This window comes from Oncorhynchus kisutch, linkage group LG28, assembly GCF_002021735.2.
Source record: "Oncorhynchus kisutch isolate 150728-3 linkage group LG28, Okis_V2, whole genome shotgun sequence".
Lineage (NCBI taxonomy): Eukaryota > Metazoa > Chordata > Actinopteri > Salmoniformes > Salmonidae > Oncorhynchus > Oncorhynchus kisutch.
In genome coordinates this window covers 4,119,756-4,132,935 of record NC_034201.2, presented here as the reverse complement: position 1 = coordinate 4,132,935, position 13,180 = coordinate 4,119,756, and the positions used below count along the sequence as shown (strand labels likewise).

Below are 13,180 nucleotides of genomic sequence, written 5' to 3'. Positions count from 1 at the left end.
GTCATATGCTGTTGGTAAATTCCACTCCTCTGGATGGACTGGACCTCATCCCTACCCCACCCCACTCCCCCAATGTAGTGCTAATTAGCTCTCTTTGTGAATTGATGAAAAAATTCCAATCACCTTAGAACAGCTACCCCCTCCATTAGCCTGCCTACCTTTCATGTTCTTAATGAGAGCTTTCATCTAATTCTTCCCTGTGGCCGTACATTGGAAGTTAGGGTGCTTAACTTTGACTGCATGGGAAAGGAGGTAAAGGGCTTCCTGCTCTTATAATACAGTAGTACTTTATTGTCAATTTGTGACCTTACCCCATCCGTTAAAACTCATGGTGAGACTGCGGTGTTTCCTGGGAAATGCAGTATTGTAATGTGTGGTCTAGTTATGGTGATTGTTTTGGTATCAGACAATGAAGTTCCTATGGTGCATTTTGAGACACTTTCTCCCATTCCTTGTTTTTGGATGTTAACTGGTGGGCTATGTATCCATTTAGGATGCAGGGTGTCATTCTGGGTACGCAGTAGTGACCACATATTGTTAGAACTACTGGCTACTAGAGTAACTGCTACTGTCTACAGCTCGTTCACATAAAATATGCAGACAGTTTCAAAAACACTTCCGACTACGTGCTGGGATACTTGTTGTAACACATCCGAAGTTGCACATCTCTCATGTCTGTCTGGGTTATAAACCACATGGTTAATGAGTGTTGATGGTCAGCTACAGTGCATTCATAAAAATATTCAGACCCCTTGACTTTTTCCACATTCTGTTACGTTACAGCCTAATTATAAAATTGATCAAATGTTTTTTTTCCATCATCAATCTACAAATAACTGAAAATGACAAACTATTTATTTTTGCGAATTTATTTTAAAAAAGAAAGAAAAATTAAACATCACATTTACATAATTATTTAGACCCGTAACTTAGTACTTTATTGAAGCACCTTCGGCAGCGATTACTGCCCCGAGTCTTCTTGGGTATGACGCTAAAAGCTTGGCACACCTGTATTTAGGGAGTTTCTCCCATTCTTCTCTGCAGATCCTCTCAAGTTCTGTCAGGTTGGATTGGGAGCATTGCTGCACAGCTATTTTCAGGTCTCTCCAGAGATGTTTTATCGGGATCAAGTCCAGGCTCTGGCTGGGCCACTGAAGGACATTCAGAGACTTGTCCCGAAGCCACTTCTCCGTTGTCTTGGCTGTGTGCTTAGGGTCGTTGTCCTGTTGGAAGGCTAACCTTCGCCCCAGTCTGAGGTCCTGAGTGCTCTGGAGCAGGTTTTCATCAAGGATCTCTCTGTACTTTGCGCCGTTCATCTTTCCCTCGATCCTGACTTGTCTCCCTGTCCCTGCCACTGAAAAATATCCCCACAGCATGATGCTGCCTCAACCATGCTTCACCGTAAGGATGGTGCAAAGTTTCCTCCAGATGTGACGTTTGGCATTCAAGCCAAATAGTTAAATCTTGGTTTCATCAGACCAGAGAATATTGGGCATCATCATGTGCCTTTTTCTGAGGAGTGGCTTCCATCTGGCCAATATCATAAATGCCTGATTTGGTTGAGTGCTGCAGAGATGGGAGAACCTTCCCGTAGGACAACCATCTCCACAGAGGAACTCTGGAGCTCTGTCAGAGGGACCATCGGGTTCTTGGTCACCTCCCTGACCAAGGCCCTTCTCCTCCGATTGCTCAGTTTGGCCGGGCGGCCAGCTCTAGGAATAGTCTTGGTTGGTTCCAAACTTCTTCTATTTAAGAATGATGGAGGCCACTGTGTTCTTGGGGACCTTCAATACTGCACCCTACCCTTTCCCAGATCTGTGCCTCGACACAATCCTGTCTCTGAGCTCTACTGACAATTCCTTCGACCTCCTGGCTTGGCTTTTTCTCTGACATGCACTATCGACTGTGGGACCATATAAAGACGTGCCTTTCCAAACCATGTCCAGTCAATTGAATTTTCCACAGGTGGACTCCAATCAAGTTGTAGAAACATCTCAAGGATGATCAATAGAAACTGGATGCACCTGAGCTCAATTTCGAGGCTCATAGCAAAAGGTCTGAATACTAAATAAGATATTTCTGTTTTTTTTATATTTAATACATTTGCAAAAATGTTTAAACTGTTTTCACTTTGTTATTATGGGGTATTGTGTTTTGATTAATGAGGGATTTTTATTTATTTAATCCATTTCAGAATAAGGCTGTAACGTAATAAAATGTGGAAAAAGGGAAGGGGTCTGAATACTTTCTGAATGCACTGTACATTTCCCTGCCACCAATAACAATACTTCTGGGTAATTAATTGCTGTCTGTGTGTGGAAGATGTTTATAAAGTTAATTTATTTACAATTCACCCCCAGATTTAGTAATGTAGTATACTCCACGCACTTTACAGACATAGGAGGGAGAAAGGCCCATAACCCAGTAGAAGGGGTAGAGGGAATGTTTGTGTTTTATTTGTGGCAAAACCAGCATGACGCACCACAGAACTGAACCAAACCCAGGACAGCAGGAATCAATTACGGCGTCCTAGGCAACATGTCCAAGAGAAACAGGAGTCTACAATTTCCATCTCTGAGGGAAAAAATGTGAAAATCTCCACTGCTGCGTTAACTATTATTTCCGTACTGTCGTTCTCTCCAAGGCTGTCTAAATTTAAGAGCACACCGTTTCTCATTCACATATGTCACAAAGTTATTTTGTTAACCATTCCAAAATTGTTTTCATAATCTTTTGGGGTTATTCTGGTTGTGTTGTGGTCATGGTTTAGTCTCAGGAGCAGGCCTGGTCTCGCGACCTTACATTAATGGTTCGCAACACGGATATCGAACCATTAATGTAAGCTCGCGGCATCAGGCGGCTCGCGAGGCTTGTTATGGTTGGTGTGTTTTGTAAATTATGTTTCCTTTCCCGATATTACCATATACCTTCCTTCCTAAATTAGATATTACAAAGAGGGATGGAGAACTCTCCTGACAGAAGGAGAGAGAATCTGTCAAACAGCTCAAATGAACCCAGATTATGTCAAACAAGAGGTGCACATTGCTATATTGTTATAGTCATTAGGAGAAACCCATGACTATATGACTCTGGAACCCTGTGATGGCACAAATCAAACTGTCTTATCTGAGTGTGTCAATGTGTTGTCTCATCCTCAGTTAAATGTCTCTCTCTCTCTCTCTCTCTGGTCCAGGGGTCTGAACAAGTGGGCTACTGCTCAGCTAGAGAATAAATAAGTGTTAGCTCAGAGGGAGAGAGAAGGGAGGTGGGAGAGAGAAGGTAGAGAGAGAGAGGGAGAGAGAGAGCAAGAAAAGGAGTAGAAAAAGGGTGGGTGGATGCAAATGGTAAAAAAAAGAAAAGAGGGATGGGGAGGGAAAGTGTGGTTGTAAGAAAAGGGAGGGATAGAGGGTGGGAGCAGGGAGGGAGAGATATGTAAAGAGGCTGGCTGTCTCTTTCCCATCCTCTGTCTGACAGTCTGTACAATGTGTTAATCTCTAACCACTTTTAGAATGTGTAAACTAAAGTGAACTCTTCACTGGAGAGACAGCATAACAAAAACAATCAGGATACGTCTTCCTAAGGATATCACCAGCTAGGACATTTCTCTTCTCTCTCTCTCGCAATGTTGGAATCATGCCTTGTCTCTGAAAACTATTGGATTTGACCATTTCTATGACTAAAAACTCTTCTGAGACCAGGTAATTATATTTTCATTCTATTTGCTGTGTTTGTGTAAGGAGGTATTAAATGCACACTGAATGTACAGCACATTATGAACACCTTCCTAATATTGTATTGCACCCCCTTTTCAAGGCGTCGAAAGCATTCCTCAGGGATGCTGGCCCATGTTTACTCCAATGCTTCCCACAGTTGTGTCAAGTTGGCTGGATGTCCTTTGGGTGGTGGACCATTCTTGATAGACACGGGAAACTGTCAAGCGTGAAAAACCCATTAGCGTTGCAGTTCTTGACACACTCAAACTGATGCGCATGCACCTACTACCATACCCTGTTCAAAGGCACTTAAATCCTTTGTCTTGCCCATTCACCCTCTGAATGGCACACACACATTCCATATCTCAATTGCCTGAATCCTTATTTAGCCTGTCACCTCCCCTTCATCTACACTGATTGAAGTGGATTTAACAGGTGACACCAATAAGGGATCATTGCTTTCACCTGGTCAGTCTATGTAATGGAAAGAACAGGTGTCCTAATGTTTTGTACACTCAGTGTATATGTGACACACCGTGCAACCTGTCTTACAGTGCTTGTAAGCATCAAAAGGGTATTTTTCCCCTTAGTTTGCTGTCCTACAGCAGAATGAGTTTATGAGTGAGATTGAGGAAAAATGCAAAGAGAGAAAGTATCAGGGGAAATGGAAAAACTTAGGAGAGAAATGTCATATTTACTCATCACTGGATACAAGCAGTAGATCATGCATACTTTTGGTTACAGTCACACAGAGGAAAGGGTAGAAATGGCGATACTAGACAGCACGCTATACTAATATTGCAGTGTGTAATGCAGAGCTGGGATAGAGTGGTGGCTTTGTCTTACCTCAAGCAGAAGGATAATGGATCTATTGTACCAGTGTGTGTCAGGGGTCCTAGTCTCACATGGCCCACTTATTCCTGCACTGTGTGTGTCTGTGTGCTGACCATCACAGTAGGAGTAGACCACAGAGCTCCACCAATTGAGCGCTCATATTTATAATTGTGGAAGATCAACCAGGAATGTCTGGTGGCATTGACATTTCTGCAACTCTGAATGCTCAGATCAGATGTATGGTGCGATTATAGTATGAGAGCCATGTATGTGCTAGTCCAAGTTACACATGTGCACTATAATAGCCAAGAAACACAGCTGTTGAACTCCCATGGCCGGATATTGGTGGAGGACTAGAGAGCACAGGTGTGTGTGTGTGCGTGCCTCCGTGTATTTGTAAGTAAGCCAATGTGATTCTGGGCCAAACCCAGCAGGCTCAGTGAATGGAGGCTTTCATGTGTGGGAGATCAAGCTGCTTCATTGGCACTTCGGTAATTTGCTGCAGCTTTGCATTCTTGAATCAATTGTTTCTCAGACTGCAGTAGAAGAGTGCGAATTTGAGTGTGTAGTGAGTGTGCAATGTTATTTTAGTAAAATGCTGAAAAAGAAGAACTTGTCTTTCTGAACTGCTGTGCTCCCACCATTGGGTCAGAATCACTAGGTGTGGATTAGAATGTGTATTGTAAAAAGTTGAAGTGTGTGTTTGTTCATTTCTTTGTGTGTGTGTTCATGAATTCCGTCAGGGAGAAACAGCATAAGAGAAGGAGAGATGAGGGCTGGAGTCGCTGTTGGAAACATTACACCTACTTTACCCGGGTGAATGTGATGTGTCTTGTTTTGTGAGAGCTATTTTGCATGCAGTAGTAGATCATTGAACTTGGGTATAAATTGGTGGAGTGTAAAGACATCTAGCGAGTTCGTAAGATGATGTTGCCTACTCAGTGATGGTACAGTGGTTGCGATGGTGAAATGTAATGTTTCCGCGTCTCACAACTTCTTGTTTATTCACTGAATAGAAACTTGCCTGAAGCTAATTGAATTGAAGCAGCTGGATTATGGGTTTCAGTGGTGATGCAGGAGAACTGTAGTCATCTGAATGTGCTCCAGTTTAGGTGGAAATAACTTCTTCTCTAGGCCAAGTCTGTCTCCATTTAGTACTCACTAAGTCACTGCTCACTGCTGTCTAGAAATAAAACCAGGTGTGCAATCCTTATAGTAGCTGTGTTGGGTTGGGAAAATAAAATAGACTGAGTATACAAAACATGCTCTTTCCATGACAGACTGATCAGGTGAATGATCCCATATTGATATTGGTATACTCGGTGTACAGCATATTTTTGATTGATTCTAAATGCTTTTCTTTTCATTGTTTCTCAATGGCTATTTGGAGACAGCTGAGTTAATGTTCATGAATGTGTTCCCTGTTTACGCTTGATCCAACCACAACTCCCATCCCACCTGTGTTCCCCGGACCCCTACCTTCCCAGACTCAGTGAGAGTGTGCTTTAATGCTAACTCTATTCACAGTATGCCTCATAATCTCCAAAGTGAAAAGAGCTCTCACTGCCAAAGGAAAGTGACTGGAACATGTGGAGCCCTCTGAATCTGTGGAAAGGAAAAGCGAAGCGTGACAACATAATACACAACGAAACATTTGGAACCCAAAAATGTGCAACAGTAGAATAATGTGTTCCCAATGTTCTACCATCCCATTTCCCCCTGTCCAAGCCTTCCTTTGAACAAACACACATTCCATCATGCGCCATTGCCAGGGAGGCAACCGGCCTTCTCACATACTTGCACATAAACATGGACACACACACACACACACTGGCCGAGAAGAACATGTTGTGATCCCAGTATAAGTGTAGCTTCCAGACCCGAGGCTATGAGGCTATGGTATTCAGACACACTGGCACACCATGCAGCGGGGCAACCATACTTTTTCACGGAAGCAGACCTGGGTTCAAACTCTATTTGAAATCGTTCAAATACTTTGAGCGTTTGCTCTAGCGCGTCTGGAATGCCTGCAGATGGTCTGGGTTTACAGTTTTGGATCTCTTGTATTGGTCAACTAAGTCCAGGCAAGCTCGAACAAGTGTTGGGAATTGTTTCAAATAGTGTTTGAACCCAGGTCTGAACGGAGGAGAAGTGTGGTCACGCGAGGACATGCTATCCTCTACTGATAATGTGCCCCAGACCCAGACTTTATGGTGAGCATTTGTGGTGGGAAATGCTGGAATCTCAGAGACTGATCTTATACCCAACACTTTGAATTAAGATCCAGAGGTCTCCGAGGAGTCAGTAATAATAGATTGGAATTTTTGATTGGTAACTTTGAACTATAAAATACAGGGCTGGACTACCGCATTTGGGACTCAGCTAATTTACTGCATTTCAACAACTTTTGCAACGTTGCAGAGAGGAAAAATGTGCAGTTTTATAATCCTGTTTTGTTAAGAGGCTAAAAGAAGATGTTGCAGTTTAAAATATAATGTCCTACTATTCTACACATACCATGAGGCTGAGAGAAAAATGTGCAGTTTCAAGACTAATTTCCTGCAATTCTACCCCGCAAGCAGTGTGGCTTGGCGGGGTTGTGTTCCAGAGGATGTATGGCTCCCAACCTTCACCTCTCCCGAGTCCATACGGTAGTTGCAGCGATGGGACAAGACTGTAACTACCAATTTGGATATTACGAAATTGTGGAGAAAAAGGGTTTAAAAGTACCAAACAAATAAAATGAAATAAAAATGCATTTGTAAAGTTATTTGACAATAATTGTGCTAGCCCTAATCTGAGGGAACGGGTCACATGCCCTGCATGCCCGTTCGGTAATCAGGCCCTGATAACATGTCTTTGAATTCCTCTTTTGGGACTTTGAACCTCTTATGAAAGTTCCGTATCAAATGAACATAGTACTCCTACTACAGTACTTACAGTGGGGAGAACACGTATTTGATACACTGCCGATTTTGCAGGTTTTCCTACTTCCAAAGCATGTAGAGGTCTGTCATTTTTATCATAGGTACACTTCAACTGTGAGAGACGGAATCTAAATCAAAAATCCAGAAAATCACATTGTATGATTTTTAAGTAATACATTTGCATTTTATTGCAAGACATAAGTATTTGATCACCTACCAACCAGTAAGAATTCCAGCTATCACAGACCTGTTAGTTTTTCTTTAAGAATCCCTCCTGTTCTCCACTCATTACCTGTATTAACTGCACCTGTTTGAACTCGTTACCTGTATAAAAGACAACCGTCCACACACTCAATCAAACACACTCCAACCTCTCCACAATGGCCAAGACCAGAGAGCTGTGGAAAGACATCAGGGCTGGGATGGGCTACAGGACAATAGGCAAGCAGCTTGGTGAGAAGGCAACAACTGTTGGTGCAATTATTAGAAAATGGAAGAAGTTCAAGATGACGGTCAATCACCCTCAGTCTGGGGCTCCATGCAAGATCTCACCTCGTGGGGCATCAATGATCATGAGGAAGGTGAGGGATCAGCCCAGAACTACACGGCAGGACCTGGCCAATGACCTGAAGAGAGCCTGGACCACAGTCTCAAAAAAAAACATTAGTAACACACTACGCCGTCATGGATTAAAATCCTGCAGCGCACGCAAGGTCCCCCTGCTCAAGCCAGCGCATGTCCAGGCCCGTCTGAAGTTTGCCAATGACCATCTGGATGATCCAGAGGAGGAATGGGAGAAGGCCATGTGGTCTGATGAGACAAAATTAGAGCTTTTTGGTCTAAACTCCACTCACTGTGTTTGGAGGAAGAAGAAGGATGAGTACAACCCCAAGAACACCATCCCAACCGTGAAGCACGGAGGTGGAAACATCATTCTTTGGGGATGCTTTTCTGTAAAGGGAACAGGATGACTGCACCGTATTGAGGGGAGGATGGAGGGGGCCATATATCGTGAGATCTTGACCAACAACCTCCTTCCCTCAGTAAGAGCATTGAAGATGGGTCGTGGCTGGGTCTTCCAGCATGACAACGACCTTAAACACACAGCCAGGGCAACTAAGGAGTTGCTCCGTAAGAAGCATCTCAAGGTGCTGGAGTGGCCTAGCTAGTCTCCAGACCTGAACCCAATAGAAAATCTTTGTAGGGAGCTGAAAGCCCGTATTGCCCAGCAACAGCCCCGAAACCTGAAGGATCTGGAGAAGGTCTGTATGGAGGAGTGGGCCAAAATCCCTGCTGTAGTGTGTGCAAACCTGGTCAAGAACTACAGGAAACGTATGATCTCTGTAATTGCAAACAAAGGTTTCTGTACCAAATATTAAGTTCTGCTTTTCTGATGTATCAAATACTTATGTCATGCAATAAAATGAAAATTAATCAAATTAATACAATGTGATTTTCTGGATTTTTGTTTTAGATTCCGTCTCTCACAGTTGAAGTGTACCTATGATAAAAAATTACAGACCTCTCATGCTTTGTAAGTAGGATACACTGCCGATTTTGTAGGTTATCAAATACTGGTTCTCCCCACTGTATATCCGTCTCTATCTCTTTACTAGCTAAGCTGAACTCTCACTATTTAACATACTAGACATATCTATTAAAATCCCCATAGATGTTCCTTGCAGACTGACGGTGGATGTTTAGTGAAAGGTTTCTCGAGGTCCAGCTGGAGCATCCACTTCACCATTCCCAAGAGACTTCCACGTCCCTGGGTTGGCTCACAGGAAACAGCCCTGCTCTCTAGGCCGGATCCTGGAGGAATCCATTCCATCTGGTTACTTGGTTGTCTGCCTTTATTTGTTTATGTTTTTATGATCCATCATCTGTACTCCATTTGTTACATCACTCCTTTGGGCTTGACCATGGGAAAAGACATGAGAGATCAGAGATAGTGGACTCTCTCTCTCTCTCTCTCTGATTGTTCCTGAGGGACATCACAACAACAGGCTCATACATTCTCTCACATCCTATGGAAAGATAGTTGTATCTCTATACGTATGTCATTATCAACGCTACAATGATTATCTATGTCATATAAAACAATTCCCAAATGGTCCTGAAAATGTGCAAATATTACCACATTTCCAGTTTGGACCCCCCCCCCCCCCCCCCTTTGTTTTGCCAACAATACAGAGACCAACAGCAGGAAGCTGCCTGGTGGAATTCCACTTATGACTCAAGGTCTTTTCCCTCTTTTCTGTCTCCTCCTCTTCCTGCGCCTACGCTACAACTCCACGTATTTCCACTGTGGGTCCCCGACCTCCTGTGACTGTCAATGTCTGCTTTTATAAAGACACTGGAAACACTGAGTGTTCAGTGTTATTAGTGGCTCGTATCCATAGCAAAGCAGAGTTGGGCTGTCCAGCTGGGCTCATCTGTCCTGCCTCAACTCTCCCCGATCAATGGTAGGACTGTCTGTGGATGAGGAACAGATTGGGTTAGGTCAAGTTCACTCTCTCTCTCTCTCCTTTAGACTTGACCTCATGGCTATTTGTTCTGTGTGTGTTTAGACCACAGATGTTGGCGCTGAACTTTAAATTACACCCGAGGGTTACTCAGGGTGTCTGAGTAGGAAGTTTAGGGAAGTCCTGGGAGGTACAACCTTTGACCTTGACGGCATATCTACTTCTGAGGACACCTCTGATGTTGTTGCCCCCCAGTCATTAATGACGAGGGTGTAACGTTGCACCCTGGGGCCCCCTAGAGTTCAGCTTAGTGAGTGACTGAAGTGAACGAGAGGTTAGACGTAAACAACCATGTGTCCGCTTCGCTGCTGCAACTGCTCTGTGGAATATATTACAGAAATTACAAGAACTCTACTGTAACTTGTATTCCCTATGAGTGGAGATGGTGAGTGATTATCTGCTATACCCGCTGAAGTTTTTGACATGTTAACAGTATTGACCTTTTATACATCGGGGATCATTGATATAACTCAGAAGTCAATTCATTTAAATCCTGTACATTTTCTATTACAGCACCACTCCATACATGTGCTTTTTAGATGTACAGTATCCAAGTTTTTCTCAGTTTTCCAATGTCCCCTTGTCTCTCTCTTTCTTAATTTCATTTCTCTTTACTGTGAAAGGGGAGCAGGGATCAGCCCAGAGCAGAGCCCAGACTGTGTGGCTGGCTAGGTCTATTTCTAGCAGCCCGTGGCATAATTGCCCCCGTAATCACACGTTACAGAGGAAGGCCCAGCGTTTACAAGCATGAGACATCTCTCCCACATGGGTGTGTGCACTGTATGAGATCAGAGTGGCCTGTGCTGTGTAGGAGTGTGTGTGTGTGTGTGTTTCTGTGTCTGTGTGTATGAGACTATGTGTGTGACACATTACACTGTCCAATGCTCCCTGTCCCTCTGTGTCTGAGTTATTCAGTCCATTCCTCTGTGTGGATGGGTCTGTTGACTACTGTTGCTGTGTTGTGTGCTGGGTGGTAAGGCAGGGTAAGACAGGGTTAAGGAGCCAGTGGCCAGAGCCAGTGGTGAACAGGACAGGAGGATACTCTGTTCTCCATGCTATTGGCTCTCTGAGAATCCAACACTGGAGAGGATTGTCAGAGATGCCCATGTGGCACTACCCAGCTGCCTGGGCTGATATGACATCACAGAGAGACCGAGGGAGACACAGTGGGAGAAAAATGCTTTTAGCCTATTTTGCTTAATTACTCTAAAGTTCTATGGACAAGATTATAAGGGGGAAAGCAACAGGTAATACCACTGTATTACTACAGTAATATCACCGGGGCGGCAGGTAGCCTAGTGGTTAGAGCCAGTAACCGAAAGGTTGCTAGATCGAATCCCTGAGCTGCCAAGGAAAAAACTGTCATTCTGCCCCTGAACAAGGCAGTTAACCCACTCTTCCTAGGCCGTCAATGTAAATAAGAATTCGTTCTTAACTGAGTTCCCTAGTTAAATAAAGATAAAAAATAATGAAGTAAAGATAAAACAACTATTTTCATCAACTGAGCATAACCAAGTCATACTATCTCCAATAACTATCGTATTGTGAGAAATGATTCCTGAAATTCACACTAGCTCTGTCTTTTCTTGCTTGAGCGAGCAAAGCTCCAAATTCAAGCAATCTCCTTGATAAAATGCAGAACATGCATGAGAGGGAGAGAAAGAGACAGAGGCTTTAGAAAAGTTGTTGTCCTCAGATAGCATTTTTGAGGGGGAAGGAGAGAAGGCATTTTAAGGTGTATTCCTTATCTACTCTTTAGCCATAGAAACCATAAAACTGCCAGATAACCAGAACAAAGTAATCATCATTTATTGTTTGCTTTAGGTGTTCCCCACAATGTAGATCTGTCTCTGTCTGTTAGTACTTTACTGCGTTCGTAAGTTAGTCTCACGCGATATCTCAGACAGCACTGGCTCGATTTTGACTAAACTTCTGTGAATGATGCGTCTTGGATAGAGATCCGCATTTACAAAATTACACGGACTGACTGACTGGCTAGATGGTGGCGCTATATAACATAATTGAAAATGCTAAATTTGAAAAGTCACACCCCTCACCCTATATAACCTAAAGTCATGCAATTCGTTACAATAGGTTCCTCTCCTCACGCGGAACAAATTAGCCTCTTAATACAATATTTTACAGACTACAATCTAAAACATGGCTGCTATTGACCAATAAACATTTACGTGGGCAAGGTCTGGCACACAAGTGCTTATAAATCAGCCAATGATATTGGTATTGAAACAACATTTGGTACACATCAAACCTCCAAGACTCAATATTTTGAAGAACATTCATATTGATCACACGGTCGTGCTATAACAGGCACATGTTTACATCTCTTGATCTGTTCGATTGAGTGATGAAATTTGGCACACATGCTCAGGGATATGAATCTAGCTAAGCCAGGTGATATCTCAGACACCATTAAACCAATTCTGATGAAACATGGGTGAATGATGCATCTTGCCATAGAGATCTGTCATTTACAAAATTACACTGATTGGCCCAAGGATGCTGCATCCTTCGTGGGGGACGACATGTTTACTGTTGCCTTGTTTAACTTTACCATAGGATATGGTTTAGGTTTCTAAAACAACATCCTAGATGGATGAAGTAGGTGGTAATGGAGGGTTATGCTAAATGTTTGTCTGCTTCCGTTTGTGGTTGAGACAGCTCACTGGATATGTTTGTAATGGGAGACAATTACTTAAATTCAAGTGAAGAGACTAGAGTGGAGTAGAGATGAGCAGGTGGAGTCTACATAGCAGTCCACACCGTCACTGCTGTGACATAGAGCCTTTTATGTGTATGGTAGACTGGTAGCCATAAAAGGTTTAGAGTTAAAAACAGTGTGTGCAACATCAGCTATCAACTGATCATATCAACTGTCTTTCTGTAGATACAGTAGTTCCCTTTCAGTCAGTACTCTCGGTAAAACAAAAATATGGGGAGTTGTACTCTCGCGACTTAGACTGAAAGTCCCGCCTTCCACAGGTGATAAGCCCGAGATTTGGATGAATTCCATCAATTCTTCCGCTCTTCATCTCAATATGAGCAGGAATGATTCACACTACTAAAAACAAACATTCTGTGAGACTATCTGACTTTGCACCAACTAAACTGTCCCTTTGTGGAAGCGCGTGCTCACCCCCTGGACATTGTGTGCTGGAGTTGG

At 43.2% G+C, this 13,180-nt stretch overlaps 1 protein-coding gene across 8 annotated transcripts in view; it reads left to right on the top strand.

The window, feature by feature from the left end:
- The first annotated feature begins 3,425 nt into the window (after positions 1–3,425).
- The window catches only part of phldb1a (pleckstrin homology-like domain, family B, member 1a), an 84,730-nt gene continuing 74,975 nt past the window's right edge, over positions 3,426–13,180 (top strand). For 5 of the 8 annotated variants that reach the window (XM_020464653.2, XM_031808122.1, XM_020464650.2 and 2 more), the window contains exon 1: positions 10,259–10,384. In XM_020464653.2, coding sequence (XP_020320242.1) covers positions 10,382–10,384 — 3 coding nt within the window. In that variant the 5' untranslated portion in view covers positions 10,259–10,381. Of the gene's footprint in view, positions 3,699–10,257; positions 10,385–13,180 lie in introns of those variants that run through there. The other 3 variants (XM_031808123.1, XM_020464647.2, XM_020464648.2) reach the window with 2 other exon arrangements.